The 19112-nt window shown below is 40.7% G+C and overlaps 1 protein-coding gene across 2 annotated transcripts in view; it reads right to left on the bottom strand.

Moving 5' to 3' along the window:
- The window catches only part of scai (suppressor of cancer cell invasion), a 161645-nt gene that overhangs the window by 89183 nt on the left and 53350 nt on the right, over positions 1 to 19112 (bottom strand). For both annotated transcript variants that reach the window (XM_078226495.1, XM_078226496.1), the window contains exon 2: positions 14311 to 14446. In XM_078226495.1, coding sequence (XP_078082621.1) covers positions 14311 to 14420 — 110 coding nt within the window. In that variant the 5' untranslated portion in view covers positions 14421 to 14446. The remainder of the gene's footprint in view (positions 1 to 14310; positions 14447 to 19112) is intronic.

The raw sequence follows: 19112 nt of genomic DNA, 5'->3' as shown, positions 1-19112 counted from the left end.
CGTTACCTGCATCAGCCCTCTCAGTTACCTCAAAAAATATAAATCAAATTAGTTAAACTCAAATTTACTTTTAACAAATTTATATACTGGCTTTCCTTAATTAATCCACGTTTGTCTAAGTGACTGTTAACTTTGTAACAAATTATTTTTCCTAAAAGCTTTCCTACTCCCAAGGTTAAACTGACTGGTCTGTAATTTATCCTTACACCCTTTCTTGAACAAGAATGTAACATTTGGAATTGTCCATTCCTCCAACCCCACATCTATATCTAAGAAGAATTGGAAGAATGTGGTTAGTGCTTCTGCAATTTGAACCTTGTCGGTCCTGTTGACTTACCAATTAGAGTCAGACTTACTAATATCCTCTCATCATCAATTTTTAGACTATCTAGTATCCCAACTGAGAGACAGGGTGTGGCAGAGAGCATGAGCAGGTGGGACACGGCAGAGAAGTCAACTGCAGCAGAGAACAGCAGAAAATGTGCGGGTCAGTGTGCGGCTGAGACACACACTCAGAGTGGACAGAGTGCATAGGGAACAGGCGGGCAAGTGAGAGGCAGAGAGCGCACACGGACAAGCGCAAGGCAGAGAGAGCATGAGTGAGCGTGGGGCAGTGAGCACACGAATGGAGTGTGTGCACGCGAGTGAGCGTGAAGCAGAGAGAGCAAAACAAGAGAGCCAAGCGAGCAAGTATAAACAACAGAGCAAGTGAGCAAGGGGCTGAGTGTGTGAGCTTTATCTTACCCTCTATATTATTTAGTATCAAGCAGAATGGAAGTGTATGAAGAATGAAAAGTGATGCCCCCTGGTGGAAAAAGTACACTTGCAGTAGATTTTGGAAAAGGACAGCATCAAACTTGATTGTGATGTCTCCTGGCGGGGTTGAGGTAAGTGGAGCAGGAAGGATGAATACCATCTATTACTTGGATATTTTATTCTGGTTCCTACAGTTGCTTTGTTTTAATCTGCTCTCTAACAAGGATATAAATTTCTTAAACATATAACTGGATCGCCTCATGTTAAGTTCTAAAGAACTTGATGACATCCCATTAATCACAAATCCTTTCATGCTGTTCACAAATGGAAGTAATAATGTAAACAAATGACTAAATGGAGAATGCAGAGGAAAGATCGTCTCTTGTTACTATGTGCTCATAACATCATCAGAAATATTGAAAACTTTTCTGGTTACTTCTGAAGAAATCACATGTTTCAAGGGCATTGTTTTGGATTTTATTAGAGACATCAAATTGGAGGCAATTTTGCTGCTGTTTGCAGTGTCACCAGAGCACTGGAGAATCTTTCCCACAAATTTGATTTCTGCCCATTAAAGAAATGCACAAATATGTTACAATGGCATTGTTCTGAAATATACATGTAAGATCTTACTCTAGTGTTTTACTATGCTGGCTGCAGGCTCGGTCATGTCAGGACTACAAGCCAGTTTTCCCACAGACTCTTCAATCAATCATATCAGTTAAGAAATTTAACTGATCATTTACACAGCCATAGGTGCATTACAGCATAATGTACTACTTCAATATTTGTCTCAAGAGCTAGTCTTCAACATTCAAATTGCAATTTTCAGACATTTAAGTCTAAAGAATCTATTTTCATTGCTATGGAAATAAACATGGGTTAATATCATGTAACATTCCTTGTTAATTTTTTTAAACAAATATGATCAAAATAGAAAGTGACTGCAGAGGTTTACATCAAAATAGCTTTGTAAACAATATGATCAGTTAACTCAGTTTCTCTCTTCACAGCTGCTGCCAGACCTGCTGAGTTTTTCCAGCATTTTCTGTTTGTATTTCAGATCTTCAGAGATTAAAGCACATCGGACTGGGGGAAGCGCATTGAGATGGATAGAAAACTGGTTGGCAGAGAGGAAACAGAGTAGGAATTAATGGGTGCTTTTCAAATTAGCCGGCAGTAACTAGTGAGGTGCCAAAGGGATCAGTGCTGGGACCCCAGCTATTCACAATATATATTAATGATTTGGATGAGGGAACGAAATGTAACATCTTAAAGTTAGCAGATGATACCAAGTTGGGTGGGAGGGTGAACTGTGACAAGGATGCAGAGATCCTTCAGAATGATCTGGACAGGTTGGGTGAGTGGACAAATCAATAGCAGATGCAGTATAATTTGGATAAATGTGTGGTTATTCACTTTGGAAGCAAAAACAAGGTGGCAGATTACTACCTGAATGGCTGTAAATTGGGAGAGGGGAGTGTGCAGCAGGACCTGGGTGTCCTTGTGCACCAGTCACTGAAGGTAAGCATGCAAGTGCAGCAAGCGGTAAAGAAAGCAAATGGCATGTTGGTCTTCATTGCAAGAGGTTTCGAGCACAGGAGCAGGGATGTGTTGTTGCAACTATACAAGACCTTGATGAGGCCACACCTAGATTATTGTGTATAGTTTTGGTCTCCTTTCCTGAGGAAGGATGTTCTTGCTCTCGAGGGAGTGCAGTGAAGGTTTACCAGGCTGATTCCGGGGATGGCGGGACTGATGTTTGAGGAGAGATTGACTAGGTTAGGATTGTTTTCGCTGGAGTTCAGACAATGAGGGAGAATCTCAGAGACTTATAAAATTCTAACAGGACTAGGCAGGAAAGATGCAGGGAGTTTTTCCCTATGGTGGAGGAGTCCAGAACCAGGGGTTGCATTCTGAGGGTTCAGGGTAAACCATTTAGGACGGAGGTGAGGAGACATTTCTTCACCCAAAGAGTAGTGAGCCTGTGGAATTCATTACCACAGAAAGTAGTTGATGCCAAAACATTGAATGTATTCAAGAGGTGGCTAATATAGCACTTGAGGTGAATGGGATCAAAGGTTATGGGGAAAAAGCAGGATTAGGCTATTGAGTTGGATGATCAGTCATGATTGTAATGAATGGTGGAGCAGGCTCGAAGGACTAAATGGCCTTCTCCTATCTTCTATGTTTCTATCTCCAATATACACAGTATTTTGCTTTTATTAAATAAAGCATTTGGGCGGCATAGTGGCACAGTGGTTCGCACTTTGGGTGACTGTCTGTATGGAGTTCTCCCAGTGTCTACATGGTAGTGTCCCAAGACATATAGGTCAGTGGGGTAAATACGTGGAGTTACAGGGTAAGCCTGGGTAAGAGTTTGGTGCAAACGCAATGGGTCGAATGGCCTACTTCTGAACTGTAGGGATTCTATTCTTTATAGCGTACATAAAGTATATAACCAATCACTGACAAGGCAAGGTAATACAAAATTACCTGCTTATTAGAGGGGACATTTATACACGAATTTTCATTTCATCTATATGCACCACCCTGACATGAAAAAGATTAACCTAATCACAAAGCCTCTGCTTACTATCTTCTAAAAACAGCTAATAAGGGCGACATGAGAGCTTGCTTCAGTGATACTTTAATTTGCCCACCCTGCCTATGGAGGGAGACATGCAAGAAGATCAAGACAAAGAAATATTACCATTTTACACAGCCATGGATGCATTACAGCATAATGTACTACTTCAATATTTGTCTTAAGAGTTCGTCTTCAACATTCAAAGTGCAATGTTCAGATATTTAAGTCTAAAGAGTCTATTTTCATTGCCACGGAATTAAACTGAGGTTAATATCATGTAACATTCCTTGTTAATTTTTTTAAACAAATATGATCAAAATAGAAAGTGACTGCAGAGGTTTACATCAAAATAGCTTTGTAAACAAAATGATCAATGTCAGGTTATGAATGGAGAAAAGGAATCATTGATCTTCCTTCTCTCATTGTATTACCATTACCAAAAAAGGCACCTTAATTGACTGATGTTGAAAATGATGCAGTTGACCTAGCTTCTTAATTTTTTTAAAGTTATTGGCTTGCTTTTTTTGGTCTGTCACTATATAGATCATGTAAGTATTATCACTGTCTGCAAAGATGGGAAATTAATGGGCCGTGGAATGAAATTAAATCCTGTCTGATGATAGCCCATCAGCTTAAATGACCTTGCATTTCACATCAGGCAAGGATGTCTTTATGATGAATTCGCTGTATTACCCAGTCCTCTTCCAACCTATTTTGTGCATTTGTATTTTGTCCCGTGCCATTATGCTCGAGAAACCAAGCTTGATCTACTCAATCCAGCTCACTGTCTTTTCAAAAATAAGCTAAATTTGTGTTATGACCAAAAACTCAACATTGTATCACCGTTTTCCAGTTTTTGTTGCCATTACTGATATGGCAGTTTCTGATTATTCTGTAATGTTCAGTTGGAAATTTTTTAATGGCAATTGTGGCAACTACATCCATTTAGTATAAACTTGAATTGCTTTTGATAGTTTCAAACCTCACTCATTTTCAGAATTTACTTCAACAACATCTCTTGTTCTCAAGTTAAAATGCAAGCAAAAATGAGATTATTTTGCATTTAATACATCCAATACCTACAACTGAGTTTTAATATCATTATTCAGGTGTATCAAAATTGAATATAAACATAGAAAATGAAAACAGAAATAGGCCATTCAGCCCTTTGAGCCTGGTCCATTTTGAGCCCAATTCATTTTGATCATGGCTGATCATCAAATTCAATATCCTGATCCCGTCTTCTCCCCAATAGAAAATAGAAGCAACAGTAATTCGCACATTCTTCGGATGAATTCTATAAAACAAATTCATATTTTACAATATTTACAGTCTGAAATGATACTGGAGATCCACAGCATAGGTGCAAAGCCCATACTGTCCCCAGCCAACCATCTTGTGCCAACTTTGCACAGAATGGTGCCTGACACTGTGGCCAAATGGCCAATGGCCTCAGCAACTAGGCCTGACGTAGAATTGGACAACATAAATTAAACAGCAATCAACAGTGTCCACAGCCAGGCCTCATGAGAATTCAAAGAGGCCAAGTTTAATCAGGTCAAAGGTGACCCAGGGCAAGTCTGGACCTGTCCTGGAAGCTGGGATCGGAGGTGCTCAGCTCTGACCAAACTAGGAGAGTGTGTATTCCCCAGTTTCAGCCAGACTGGCACCTCCGATTCCCACCGTTACCTCATATGGAAAGGGCTCCACATGCACCCTGTGCACCTGAGATGGACACTTAGGGGGCCCCGACATCTTCTATATATGGAATCAGCAATCCCATTGGGTGCCACAACCCCTGCCCGGTCACCTCATTGTCTGGAAGCCAGAGAACTTAAAGGAAGGGTGAGAAGAGGAGGAAAAGAGATACCTGGAGGCCACCCCCAGCAAAGACTCTGTCGGCAGCAGAGACGCAGCAAAGATCCGAGACCAACTTTCGCCATGTGGAAGATCCTGAGTTCGGAACTCAGTGAAGACTCAAGATTTGTACTAGGTGTAACAAGTCTGGCCAGTTCAACCTCACATGTAGTATTTGGGTCTCAGATAAATGTGCTAGAATGGTTTTTAAGTAAAGAAGTTTCATTTCATGAAGTGTTTTGTTGAACTTTGGTATCAAAAGTATTGTACTAAAGACAAAGTTTATTTAAGAACAAAGAACAATACAACACAGGAACAGGCCCTTTGGCCCTCCAAGCCCGCGCCGCTCCCCGGTCCAGGATTGAATCCTGAATCCAGGATCCCCGCCCAATTTTCCAGCCTATCTACATCCTAATATCCTATCCACCGAGCTGTCCCTCACAGCTACGATGCTTTGTTCATCACAACCTATTAACTCACCCCCACCCCCCCATTCCAGACCATGTGATCTCCAGGGAGAGGCGAAAACCCAGAGTGAAAACCCCAGGGCCAATATGGGGAAAAAAAATCTGGGAAATTCCTCTCCGACCCCCTGAGGCGATCGAAACGAGTCCAGGAGATCACACTGGCCTGATCAGAAAATGCTTCCCAACCCTATTCATTTCCACTTCTGCTTTACGAACACCATCTGAATTCCCTGCCCCCGAGACAGGTTCCCAACTATCCGCAGTCTCGCTCTGTACTGGCATCAGCAAGATGATCATAGAATGAAGCCTTGAAACGAGAAACAAAGAACAATTAGCCCGCGCCGCTCCCTGGTCCAAACTAGACCACTCTTTTGTATCCCTCCATTCCCACTCCGTTCATATAGCTGTCTAGATAAGTCTTAAACGTTCCCAGTGTGTCCGCCTCCACCACCTTGCCCGGCAACACATTCCAGGCCCCCACGACCCTCTGTGTAAAATATGTCCTTCTGATGTCTGTGTTAAACCTCCCCCCCTTCACCTTGAACCTATGACCCCTCGTGAACGTCACCACCGACCCGGGGAAAAGCTTCCCACCGTTCACCCTATCTATGCCTTTCATAATTTTATACACCTCTATTAAGTCTCCCCTCATCCTCCGTCTTTCCAAGGAGAACAACCCCAGTTTCCCCAATCTCTCCTCATAACCAAGCCCCTCCATACCAGGCAACATCCTGGTAAACCTCCTCTGTACTCTCTCCAAAGCCTCCACGTCCTTCTGGTAGTGTGGCGACCAGAACTGGACGCAGTACTCCAAATGCGGCCGAACCAACGTTCTATACATCTGCAACATCAGACCCCAACTTTTATACTCTATGCCCCGTCCTATAAAGGCAAGCATGCCATATGCCTTCTTCACCACCTTCTCCACCTGTGACGTCACCTTCAAAGATCTGTGGACTTGCACACCCAGGTCCCTCTGCGTCTCTACACCCTTTATGGTTCTTCCATTTATCGTGTAGCTCCTCCCTACATTATTCCCACCAAAATGCATCACTTCGCATTTATCAGGATTGAACTCCATCTGCCATTTCCTTGCCCAAATTTCCAGCCTATCTATATCCTTCTGTAGCCTCTGACAATGTTCCTCACTATCCGCAAGTCCTGCCAGTTTTGTGTCGTCCGCAAACTTACTGATCACCCCAGTTACTCCTTCTTCCAGATCATTTATATAAATCACAAACAGCAGAGGTCCCAATACAGAGCCCTGCGGTATACCACTAGTCACAGGCCTCCAGCCGGAAAAAGACCCTTCCACTACCACCCTCTGTCTTCTATGACCAAGCCAGTTCTCCACCCATCTAGCCACCTCCCCCTTTATCCCATGAGATCCAACCTTTCTCACTAGCCTACCATGAGGGACTTTGTCAAACGCTTTACTAAAGTCCATATGGACAACATCCACGGCCCTTCCTTCGTCAACCATTTTGGTCACTTCTTCAAAAAACACCACCAGGTTAGTGAGGCATGACCTCCCTCTCACAAAACCATGCTGACTATCGTTAATGAGTTTATTCCTTTCTAAATGCGCATACATCCTATCTTTAAGAATCTTCTCCAACAACTTCCCCACCACGGACGTCAAGCTCACCGGCCTATAATTACCCGGGTTATCCTTCCTACCCTTCTTAAATAACGGGACCACATTGGCTGTCCTCCAATCCTCTGGGACCTCGCCTGCGTCCAGTGACGAGACAAAGATTTGCGCCAGAGGCCCAACGATTTCACCTCTCGTCTCCCTGAGCAGCCTTGGATAGATTCCATCAGGCCCTGGGGATTTGTCAGTCTTTATATTCTCTAACAAACCTAACACTTCCTCCTTTGTAATGGAGATTTTCTCCAACGGTTCAACACTCCCCTCAGAGACACTCCCAGTCAACACATCCCTCTCCTTTGTGAATACCGACGCAAAGTATTCATTTAGGATCTCCCCTACTTCTTTGGGCTCCAAGCATAAGTCCCCACTTTTGTCCCTGAGAGGACAATTGCAAATCAACTCTTGTCCTTTGTTCACCTCATGAGTAAGAGCAACTGGGTAAATAAGTTTTAGTACAAACTGGTCAAAATGTCTAATTTCCAGACAACACCACCATCACATGGTGTACCATCAGAGCAAACATTCCAATTTCTATCCAAATAATGTCCCTAAAACATGGTTTATTTTTACAAAAGAACCATTATGACATTCAAATTCAAGAACAATGTTGAGAATGAAGGAAGTGCAGGCGTGACCCAATGGTTCATTCAGAATTCAGACTTCATACCCTAATATAACAACAACAAAAAAAGTCTGAAATTCTAGACTTTTACTAAGGATGGCATTTTTAACCTTTTGATGAATTGACTATTTGTCAGCATTTATCTATCAATGATGCCTGTCTATACAATGGGAAAAGGAGAAATGTAATCCTCAAATCAATTTGCTGCAACATAGAATCCCTACAGTGCAGAAGGAGACCATTCAGCCCATCAAGCCTGCACCGAGAACAATCCCATCCAGGCCCTATCCCCGTAACCCCACATATTTACCCTGCTAATCCTCCTGATACTAATGGTCAATCAACTTAACTTGCACATAGAACAAAGAACAGTACAGCACAGGAACAAGCCCTTCGGCCCTCAAAGGCTGCACCGATCATGTTGTCCTATCTAGACCAACCACTTATATCCCTCTATTCACCATTTGTTCATGTGCCTATCAAGATAAGCCTTGGAGTGTGGGAGGAAACCGGAGCACCCAGAGGAAATACACTCAGACTCAAGGACAATGTGTAAAATTCCACACAGATAGTTTGCAGGATGTTCATTGTATTGATTTATCATGAAAACGTTCCAAAAACAAAAGGCGTCACATACAAAAGGTAGCTTAAATTTCTGCAGGGCTATGATCTGTGAACTATATAGTTTAAATTAAAGGAGCTATATAAATATAAGCTGCTATGTTTAATGTAACAAAATGTCCTAAGGTGCTTCACAGGAGCATTATGAAATAAAATGCGACACCAAACCAGCAAGGGAGATATTGTGAAATGACCAGAAACTTGGTCAAAAGGGTAGATTTTAAGGAAGGGACTTTAAGAAGAAAAAAGGCCTCAAGTGCCATATCTCTAATGGTAGAAAAGTTTTGTAAGCTTTGGCTGCCTCAGCCTCACTAAATAGTCTGAACAAAATGTTAAGTCTGAAGCTGAAGCACAAGGAGGATTTCTTGTTGCAAGATTATTTATGGCAAGAGTGATGCTGGCTGGATATTTTATAATCCTACCCTAATGCAATATTTAATTTCTATGCTGAAGCAAAACATTTATAAAGCAAAAGGTGACAATGTAATTTGGAAATTTTCATCTAATGAGAACTTTTCAATAGAGGAATTTAAAAATTGATGGCCCAGATCTTCCAGTTTCTGGATCACCCGATTCCCCTGCTCCCCAGCACCCTCTGAAAAAGTCTCCAACTCTGAAATAGGATCAGAAATTTCAAACAGTTCAATTACTTAACTGGACAGTTACCCAGGGAATGTCAGAAAGAAAAATCCTAGTCTAATTCCTGGGTAACTATCTGACCTGACTACCCCCTACCCACTCACCCACTTGCCATCCTACTCATTTACACATTCACCCATTCATTCACACACCCATTAACTAACACATTGAAAATCTGTTTAAATGTCACACAGTTTTTCAATGTGTTAGTGAACACATATCAGACAATAGTAGCAAGTGGCGCTAAAAGGAGGCATGGTTCATCTTCCCAGACCAATCCAGCACCAGTAGGGAGTAGCTACATTGAAAGGGTGGTAAGCTTTCTGACGAAGCTAGGTTCAGAAGACCTAGCCAGAAACGTGGAGCTGTCATGGAGCAGGACAGTACGCGTAGAGCAGCAATCAAACGGTCACTGCTATTTCCTCAGAGGATTCGTGCCAATGGTTCACATTTTCCAGGGCATTGGATATACTTGTAGGATAGTTATCCAAACTTCACACAACTGAAATATGCAAGGTACAGCTGACTACAATAAATATAGTAAGAGTTTTAACAACACCAGGTTAAAGTCCAACAGGTTTATTTGGTAGCAAATGCCATTAGCTTTCGGAGCGCTGCTCCTTCGTCAGATGGAGTGGATATCTGCTCTCAAACAGGGCATACAGAGACACAAAATCAAGTTACAGAATACTGATTAGAATGCGAATCTCTACAGCCAACCAGGTCTTAAAGATACAGACAATGTGAGTGGAGGGAGCATTAAGCACAGGTTAAAGAGATGTGTATTGTCTCCAGACATGACAGTCAGTGAGATTCTGCAAGTCCAGGAGGCAAGCTGTGGGGGTTACTGATAGTGTGACATAAACCCAAGATCCCGGTTTAGGCCGTCCTCATGTGTGCGGAACTTGGCTATCAGTTTCTGCTCAGCGACTCTGCACTGTCGTGTGTCGTGAAGGCCGCCTTGGAGAACGCTTACCCGAAGATCAGAGGCTGAATGCCCGTGACCGCTGAAGTGCTCCCCCACAGGAAGAGAACAGTCTTGTTGTAGTGTCTGCATGGTTTCATTGGGGAAAGCATGCAGACGCTATGACAACGGATGAATGAACACCGCTCGACAATCACCAGGCAAGACTGTTCTCTTCCTGTGGGGGAGCACTTCAGCGGTCACGGGCATTCAGCCTCTGATCTTCAGGTAAGCGTTCTCCAAGGCGGCCTTCACGACACACGACAGCGCAGAGTCGCTGAGCAGAAATTGATAGCCAAGTTCTGCACACATGAGGACGGCCGAAACCGGGATCTTGGGTTTATGTCACACTATCAGTAACCCCCACAGCTTGCCTCCTGGACTTGCAGAATCTCACTGGCTGTCCTGTCTGGAGACAATACACATCTCTTTAACCTGTGCTTAATGCTCCCTCCACTCACATTGTCTGTATCTTTAAGATCTGGTTGGTTGTAGAGATACGCATTCTAATCAGTATTGTGTAACTTGATTTTGTGTCTCTGTATGCCCTGTTTGAGAGCAGATATCCACTCCATCTGACGAAGGAGCAGCACTCCGAAAGCTAATGGCATTTGCTACCAAATAAACCTGTTGGACTTTAACCTGGTGTTGTTAAAACTCTTACTGTATTTACCCCAGTCCAATGCCGGCATCTCCACATTACAATAAATATAACATATTCATCAGCAACTTATTTCAGTTGTGATTCTTAAAGATCTGTTCAGCCTCAAACATTTTTGTAAGACTTATATTGTTCAACAGTCACCATGGATTAGAGTTCACGCTTTATTTGTCAAAGACACACTGAGCTGTAACACGATAAAGGTAGACAGTTTGAGGTTAAAGGGCACAGCAGTCATCCATACTTTACATCAGAGGCCAAAGGGAATTTTTCTTCATCTCTTTTGTTCTTAATATGCTGCAGTTATCTTTAACCCGGCTGACCTGACATTTGGCTCTCAAGATGAGTTACCAGGGTTTCTGTTCAGTGGCATGACCTCGACAATTAATGAATCACTTAGTTATATTTCATAACCTTCACTCACAACAACATGAACAAAACTGGATCTAATCACAAATAGTATTCATATGATCGATTTAATGTAGAAAAAATATCCAAAGGCCCTTTCTAGAACCATAAGTCACAGAAGGAAAAAATAGGAATAACCAAAAATGTAATTACAGAGGTGGATTTTAAATAAGGTCTATGAAGAGGAGGAGGAGAAGAAGCAGGGCAGGAATTCAAAGCATGAAACCAAAGCTGCAAATTGCATAAGCTGCCAGAACAGGATATACTAAAGACTTCGAAAAACCAAGGTTGAGGCTGGAGAGTGCAACAGAGATAGGAAAACACTGAAAGGTTTGAGGATAAGAATTTTAAATTTGTGGTATTGGGTGGGCAAGGCCAATGTGTGTCAAGCGATAGGAAAGCAGGACATGAGACAGTGGGCAACAGAGTTTAGGATGGGCTAAAATACATGAAGGTCAGTGGACTTGAGTAATTAAATCTGGGAAGGGACAAATCTGGATGAGGTAGTGGTGGAGGCAGGCATTACAGAAATGGGAGTAGAGTGTTTTTGGAATGAAGAGGATATAGAGTTGGAAACCTACCAGGGTCAAACAGAGTGCCGAGGTTGCAAGCAACCTGGTTCCGAAGTCTATGGCCAGGAGGGAGATAGAGCGAACAGAGAGAATGGACAATGGCCTGAGGATGAATACTTTGTTATTGCTATTCCCACTGTAACTGGAAGAAATAGCTCATTGAAGACTGGATTTGGGACAAGGTGAAGGGTCAAGAGAAGTGGTGAAAGACTTTACGAGGAAGCTGATCCAATACCTCCAGATGATGTTGGCAAGAGGCAGCATGTTAAAATGAGGAAAAGGAATGGGTTCAAGGGTGAACCCTGGAAGAAATAATAAAGTGTCAATGCAAAGATGGGAACAGAAGTCATTGCTAGAGATGTTCTGGTCACAGGAACTGGTGCATGCCAAAAACTGTAAAGGGATACAAACACATAATGTATCACAAAGAATATTGAACATGATTTTGATTAGGATTATTTTAGTATTAATGCGATGCGCAAAATCTAATTCAGTGTTAAACAAGAAATTTGGGAAGAGAGGAGCACACATCTTTGTCGCGGGAAACAGCTAGATAGTCAGTAGTTTAGCAAAAATGGTGTCAAGGGAACAGGAAAGGGTCACATGGATCAAATGAGTTGAAGACAGCGTGAAGATGGTAAGGAAAACTAGACAAAGAGTAAGAGGACAAGCTCAGATACATGCTTGCAGCAAAACATGGACCACTCTTTCCTTCCCATCCCTGGTTGGCATGTTCCATAACGTCACACTGACCAAATAGCATTGACTAACAGCAAGTTCATTCTCCTATTTGTTGACAGTGGGGCGGCATGGTGGGATAGTGGTTAGCACTGCTGCCTGACAGCACCAGGGACCCGGGTTCGATTCACGGCTTGGGTCACTGTCAGTGTGGAGTCTGCACCTTCTTACTGTGTCTGCGCAGGTGCTCCGGTTTCCTCTCATAGTCCGAAAAACGTGTTGGTTAGGTGCATTAGCAATGCTAAATTCTCCCTCAGTGTACCCGAACAGGCGCCGGAGTGTAATGACATGGGGATTTTACAGTAACTTCACTGCAATGTTAATGTAAGCCTACTTGAGACTAATAAATACACTTTTTAAAAAACTAAGTCAAAATATAAATGGAGGAATCACTGCTGTTCCAATGGCACTGGAAACTCATCTCTTGTAAACCTTGCAAGCTTCGATTGAACAAAATGACTCATTATGCTGTCATTAAGCACCTGGAGTTAGGTCCACACACCTGCAAGTATTTAAAACTACATTTGTGTCTTCCATATCAGCTTTTAATATACCTTATGAAGAATATCCCTAGATGATGGTCAATATAATTGGAGACAGTCACACAGAGGTTATTAGAGCACTATTCTCTCTCAATTCTGGATGCCAAAAGATAAAAAACAACCAGCATTCCATCCAAACAAGAGACTTCAGCCACATGGCACTTGTGTCATTTGTAACCCATGTCAACTGCATTTCATATATTCAATATCAGTAGAATAATTTTGCATGCATGTTGAGTTAACTTTAGTCTGTTTGCACATGCCATGGGACCTTTCAGTGCATAGAAATATTGAAGCTGCTAGATGGGGAGCTTGCGGGTGGGAGTCAGGCAGCTCTAGGACATGAACATTTGATTTTCTGATTGCCTTATAGCAATTTACACCATCGGTCTCAATTCTTTATTAAGGTTTTGAGCACTACAGGTTTGTCTGTGATTGTACAATAAACGTTTTCCTCAAAATCTGTTTAAAAATCATTGTTGCAAGGAGTTAATTCACAATTTTCACCCTTTTTTGCTATCTATAATAACATTTAATTTCTTCAGTCTCTCTATAATATATATATCTCAAGCATTTTCCACATTAAGGTATCAGTGAACACAATTAATGCAGTACCAATTACTGTCATTACTATCATCAGGAGTTGTACTCCTGATTTACAGCCTCCAAGAAGCAGCTGCAGTTTTAGGCTTTTGCACTTCAACAATTCATTTGACACCTCACAGGCCAATCCCACGTAACTGGGCCTCATGCTGCACCTTTCCGAATAGTATCACAATTTCCAGTAACTGATCAGCATATACGTTCCACTAAATCACAACATACTGTTTCTTGAATAAGATCATTTAATATATTTTTCTTTTAAAAGATATTAAAAACAGGCCACTGAATTCACCCAGATTCTTCAGTCTTCAAGACAACAGTTTTCACAAAAAGCATTTCAGTCACAGATCTCTGATAGGAAATATTTAATAAAGAAGAACATTTGAGCTTTTGGAAGCATAATAGCTAAAAGAAACTAACATACATACACATTGTGTGCACTGTGTTCATGTTCCACTAATGAAAAACAATTTCCCCTGGAAATATGTTGAGGGAAATAGGAATTAAAATGGTCGCTTCTTATAGAAAAAATAAGCTGTACAGGCAAGGGGAAAGTCATTACACAATTACCTCTAAAAACAAAATAAGGAGAATCCAGTGGATTTAAAACACTGACCGTAAACCATTGAAGAGCTGTTTGGATTTATCTAGTAAGTAGCAAAAATCAGTAACTGTCTTCCTCTCTCCCAATGGAATATCATCATCAGTTCCTCCACCTGCTGTCATGGTTCCTTCCAGATCCAATACTGAAACTAACAATAAATTTTATATTAGTACATTGAACTGCAAGTTCTGCCTTACATACTTCATTTTTACAGCATAAAAACCAACACCTCTCCTCATCCCAAAGAGTAAAAAAGTACCATTGCATTCATTCGAGTACCTTACATTGCTAGGTTATTGAAGAAAGTGAGACTGCCTACTTGTGAGACAAAAAGATCAATTATTGCAGTGAAGGGACAGACATAGTTTCAAGCTACCAGGAGTGAGTTTATCTCACTAAATTTGTCCGAATAATACTGTACTTCAAGAGCAATTCATTGTGTTTAGCACGTTGAGAACTCTCATGTAATCATGCTAAATATATATCAATGATATTAATTAAGCATAGAACCTCAATTGTGTAACTTGCTTACTTTGTATCCGTTGCATTCCAGCATATTGGGTAGTGCAGCTATTAAGCCAATAAAATACTCCCCTAATGGCTCAGCAACTTATCCACTGAATAATTGAGAGAGTAGTAACGAAAGAGGCTGGCATGATATCTCAGTTCTGAATCTTGGTCAAAGTTAAGATGGCTGATTTTTCCCTGCCGCAGTCATAGGTGTACGGCAATTAAGTACAATATCCATAGAGTAGGGAGATGAGGGGAAAAAATATCAACAAGTACCTAATCATTGTGCAGCGACATTTGCTGGAGCTGCCACATGGACATTGTGTGAGGAAGAATCTGTCTCAATGGAGAGAATAGCCTTCATCATTAAATGGTCTGTTAACACCCATCATCAAGGTTAACAAGCAAGTATTGATGCCCATGGGACCACTCTCCAGTGGCTATTCAACATCTTCAATAAAAATGGGAAGACACAATTAAGCAGAACAGGAACACATTTTACATAATGCATCATAGGTTTTAAATTAAAAAAGACTTTGAGGCAACATACTAGTAATTTCACAACACATTCAGGCAACTTGAAAAGTGAAATTCCTGTTTGAAATAGCACTGTCAAATGCTATCACAATCAAAGATCCAACTTCCCTACCAATGAACAAGTCAACCATAAACCACCAATAAAAATGACTACTTACAATACAATAACAACATTCAGAGATATTACACACAATAACAAAAGGGTCATCAGTTCCCCGTAATGACAATGTTTCAAAACACACTTATTAATGCAAAGTGGCATAAGGACAATTTTAAGCTAGAAAGCAAGAACTTACTGGATTTACCCAACAAATAGATGCAACCAAAAAACATACATCACAATGTTTATCTTGGTATAGAATTATTTCCAGGAGTTTGCAAACATGATTAAGTTAATTTTCTAAACATTGATACATTAAGCCTATTTCAGAAAAAAATAATAGAACAAAATTAACCTTCCTTCCCCTACAAAAGTCTTTTAAAACTAGAAGTAACATTGGAACCTACATTTTATGTTGTACCTTTCACAACTATCAGACATCACAAAGCACTTAATGAAATACTTCTGAAGTGTGGTGACTGTCATAAGTAGGAAACACCCAATTTTACACCCATCAAATTCTACAAACAAGATACATGGCCATATGTTCAATATATAAAAGTGACATTGAACGAGGAATAAATATTCATCAGAGCACTAGCAGAACCTCTCTGCCTTTTTTGGAATAGTGCCATGCCACCTTTTATAGCATGGGCAGATGAGGTCTCAGTTTAATAAATGATATTCATCTGAATGACGGCACCTCCAGCAGTGCAGCAATGAACTATCAGCCTGCATTGTATGCTGAAGTTTCTGGAGTGAGATTTGAATCGATAGTGCTGTCACTAAGCCAATGCTGACATGTTAATTAACATTTAAAGGCAAATTAAATCAAGTTGCAGTATAAAAATAAAAAGTCAAGAATTTGAAAAAGTAGCAAAGCGTAGATGATGACCAAGAGGCACATTAAAAAGAAACTATGCAAATAATAAAATTTTAGTTCAACTGTAAATTGTAGTCTACACACATGAAATGGCATACATCCAAGATTATGGTCTTTGAAGAGGTAACAAATGTACAAAAGATTTGTTGGAACTGTATGATATTAGGCCAGTTTCGGCATTCTGATTTGCTCATTGAGACTGATGTAGTCATGCAGTCACGTTCTCAGGATAAGCTGCAACACACTATCACTTTGTTGATCAGGATCCCAGAATTCTTACACAATATTTGAAAGGAAAAGAGACCTGTAACTTACTCCAACACTGCAGAAACAAAGCATTGAGTGGGTGAAGGTGGTAGAAGTATATTTTCACAGTAACTTCATTCCAGTGTTAATGTAAGCCTACTTGTAACACAAATAAATAAACTTTAGCTCCTTCCAGAGCTTTGTAAAATGTATTTTGCCACAGCCCACATTTAAGAACCATGTTCTAGCACACAGACACAAAAAGCCTATCCTCTCCATATGCAGAATTATCAAACACAGCTAAGGTTAAAGGTCCAACAGGTAAGTTAAATATGACTCAAACCTACCCAAATGAGTCAGGCTGTTGGGACAATGAATGTTCTTTGGGTGTGGGTGAGACTGGCAAGATTACATTCTGTCCATCTCGAGTTGACAAGCAGCAATTACTTTTCTTTTTTATAATTACAGCTCAACAGCTTGCTAGACCACCTCAGAGTAGGTTGCAGCACACTGTCACTTTATTGATCAACTGTCTTGGTCAGGATCTCAGAATTCTTACACAATATTTGAAAGGCAACAAGTGGGAGGCAGAAAAAAAACAGACCTGACATGGATGACAAGTTCCTTTCAAGCAAGGACAGTAGTTTATTCACTGAAATGTCAATGTAATCTGGAAGTTTTCAGCTATTCTCTTCTCGTGCCAGCCCACAAATTGCCACATTGATTGATTTCAATTGCACAATTTACGTTTGGATTTGAAGTCTCACCCTATGTATAGCAGTCCATTACCATTATGCTACTGATAAAATGAGAATCAAAAATGCACAGGCATAGCACTTGCATTAATTATGTGGCACTGCATTTATAGAAATTTGCCATTTGAGATGTGATTTTCAGAACAAAGTAGAAAAAATGTGGGGTTTTTTCAGGAAATGGTGAAATTAATATATCCTTGATAATCATTCACTAATTTGGTGTGAGACAAAGAATGATCACCAGATACACAGAAGTTTCTGTGTACTTCAGTGCTGGAGTTTGAAAAAGATTAATCATTTGAACATCTAAAATGTGCAATGATAATAAAAGGCACTTTTCCCTCACTAAACATTGTTTGTAATCCTATTTTAGACAATTTTTGATCCTGAAAACAGTTGGATTACCAGATTGGTAAACCTAAACTCGATAATTACATAAACAAGTACTGCTGTGATTTGGAGTTTTTACTCATTTACTTTCTTATTGGGACACAAATAAATGATTGAAAATTATTAAATATATTTTAAAAATAAAGCTTCAAATTGAAAATAGGGTATACATTGTTTTTTAAGGTTATGGCACTATTTGTGCTTCTACAAATAAGAAATTGAGGATCGTTCATTTTGGGAATCCATTCTCAGAATCATGGCCACATGGTCAGATCCGGCACTGGAATCCCCTACTGCACCCATGTGTCCTGTAACTCGTCAGAATGAAAATGTCAATATAGTATAGTGCCAGTGAGTGTCAAAGAAAGAAGTGGTAGACTGTTCATTTGATGCAAGACCTTTACTGGTAACAAATAGAAGAAACTTGCATTCCATCTGTCTGGACTATATTCAAATTAAGGTCAAAACATCATTTTTTTTAACCTCACTGTATCAGTGAAACATTCTGATGCGCGATTAATCCACTCGGGAGGCTAGATCGTACCCGGGAATAAAGGCATTTATTCGCAACAAGAATAGAGCATACTGCTTAACAATACAATCCCAGACTAAAGGGTCACTAGGAAGTGCAGTGACCTTTATACTCCTATAGGAAGGCGGAGCCAACCGGAGTGTACCACAGAACAATGCTAACAGGTGGAACACCCCAACCCTAACCCCAACAGTAACAAGAGTAACATATGTACAAGTACCCATAGTGATAACCATCTATGGTTCAGTACCCATAGTGGTAACCATCTATGGTTCACCACATTCACCCCTCCTTTAAAAACAAAGGCCGGTGGGGCAAAAAACAGTACGAACTGTCCATATATTCACAAGTTCTCAGGGGATTACCCATCCTTAGTTGCAAAGCTGATGGTGAGCCACATCACATCATCGAACCAACCAACCACTGAAGTCTATGGAGAGGAGTGCTTTGATACAGTTTTGAGATTTACTTTGTCACTTCAGAGGTAAGTTAACGGTCAGTCACGTTTGTATGAACTGTAGCTACATACAAGCCAAACTGGGTAAGAACAGCTACTTTCCTTTGATAATCTCCATTCTCAGATGTGTTGCTTCAGCTATCAAATAACTACTAGCCACTTGGGTAAAGTACTAAAGGACAATTAGCACCCAGCAATCATAGCCCAGCAGCAAACGAAAGCTTCAGATATGAAAGGATGCAAACTGGCAAGGGAGAGGGAGTTACAAAATTAAAAATATAACATAAGTTAATTCTTTGCACTTTGTTTCAAAAAAAGTGAATAGCTCACCGTATTGACCACACTGTTTAATACATACTAGACAATACAAGAGCAGGAGAGAGATCTAGGGGCCATAATATAAA

This window comes from Mustelus asterias, chromosome 13 (assembly GCF_964213995.1).
Source record: "Mustelus asterias chromosome 13, sMusAst1.hap1.1, whole genome shotgun sequence".
In the NCBI taxonomy this organism is placed as follows: domain Eukaryota; kingdom Metazoa; phylum Chordata; class Chondrichthyes; order Carcharhiniformes; family Triakidae; genus Mustelus; species Mustelus asterias.
The sequence above is the reverse complement of the archived record's forward strand: the minus strand, read 5'-3'. Positions and strand labels throughout refer to the sequence as shown.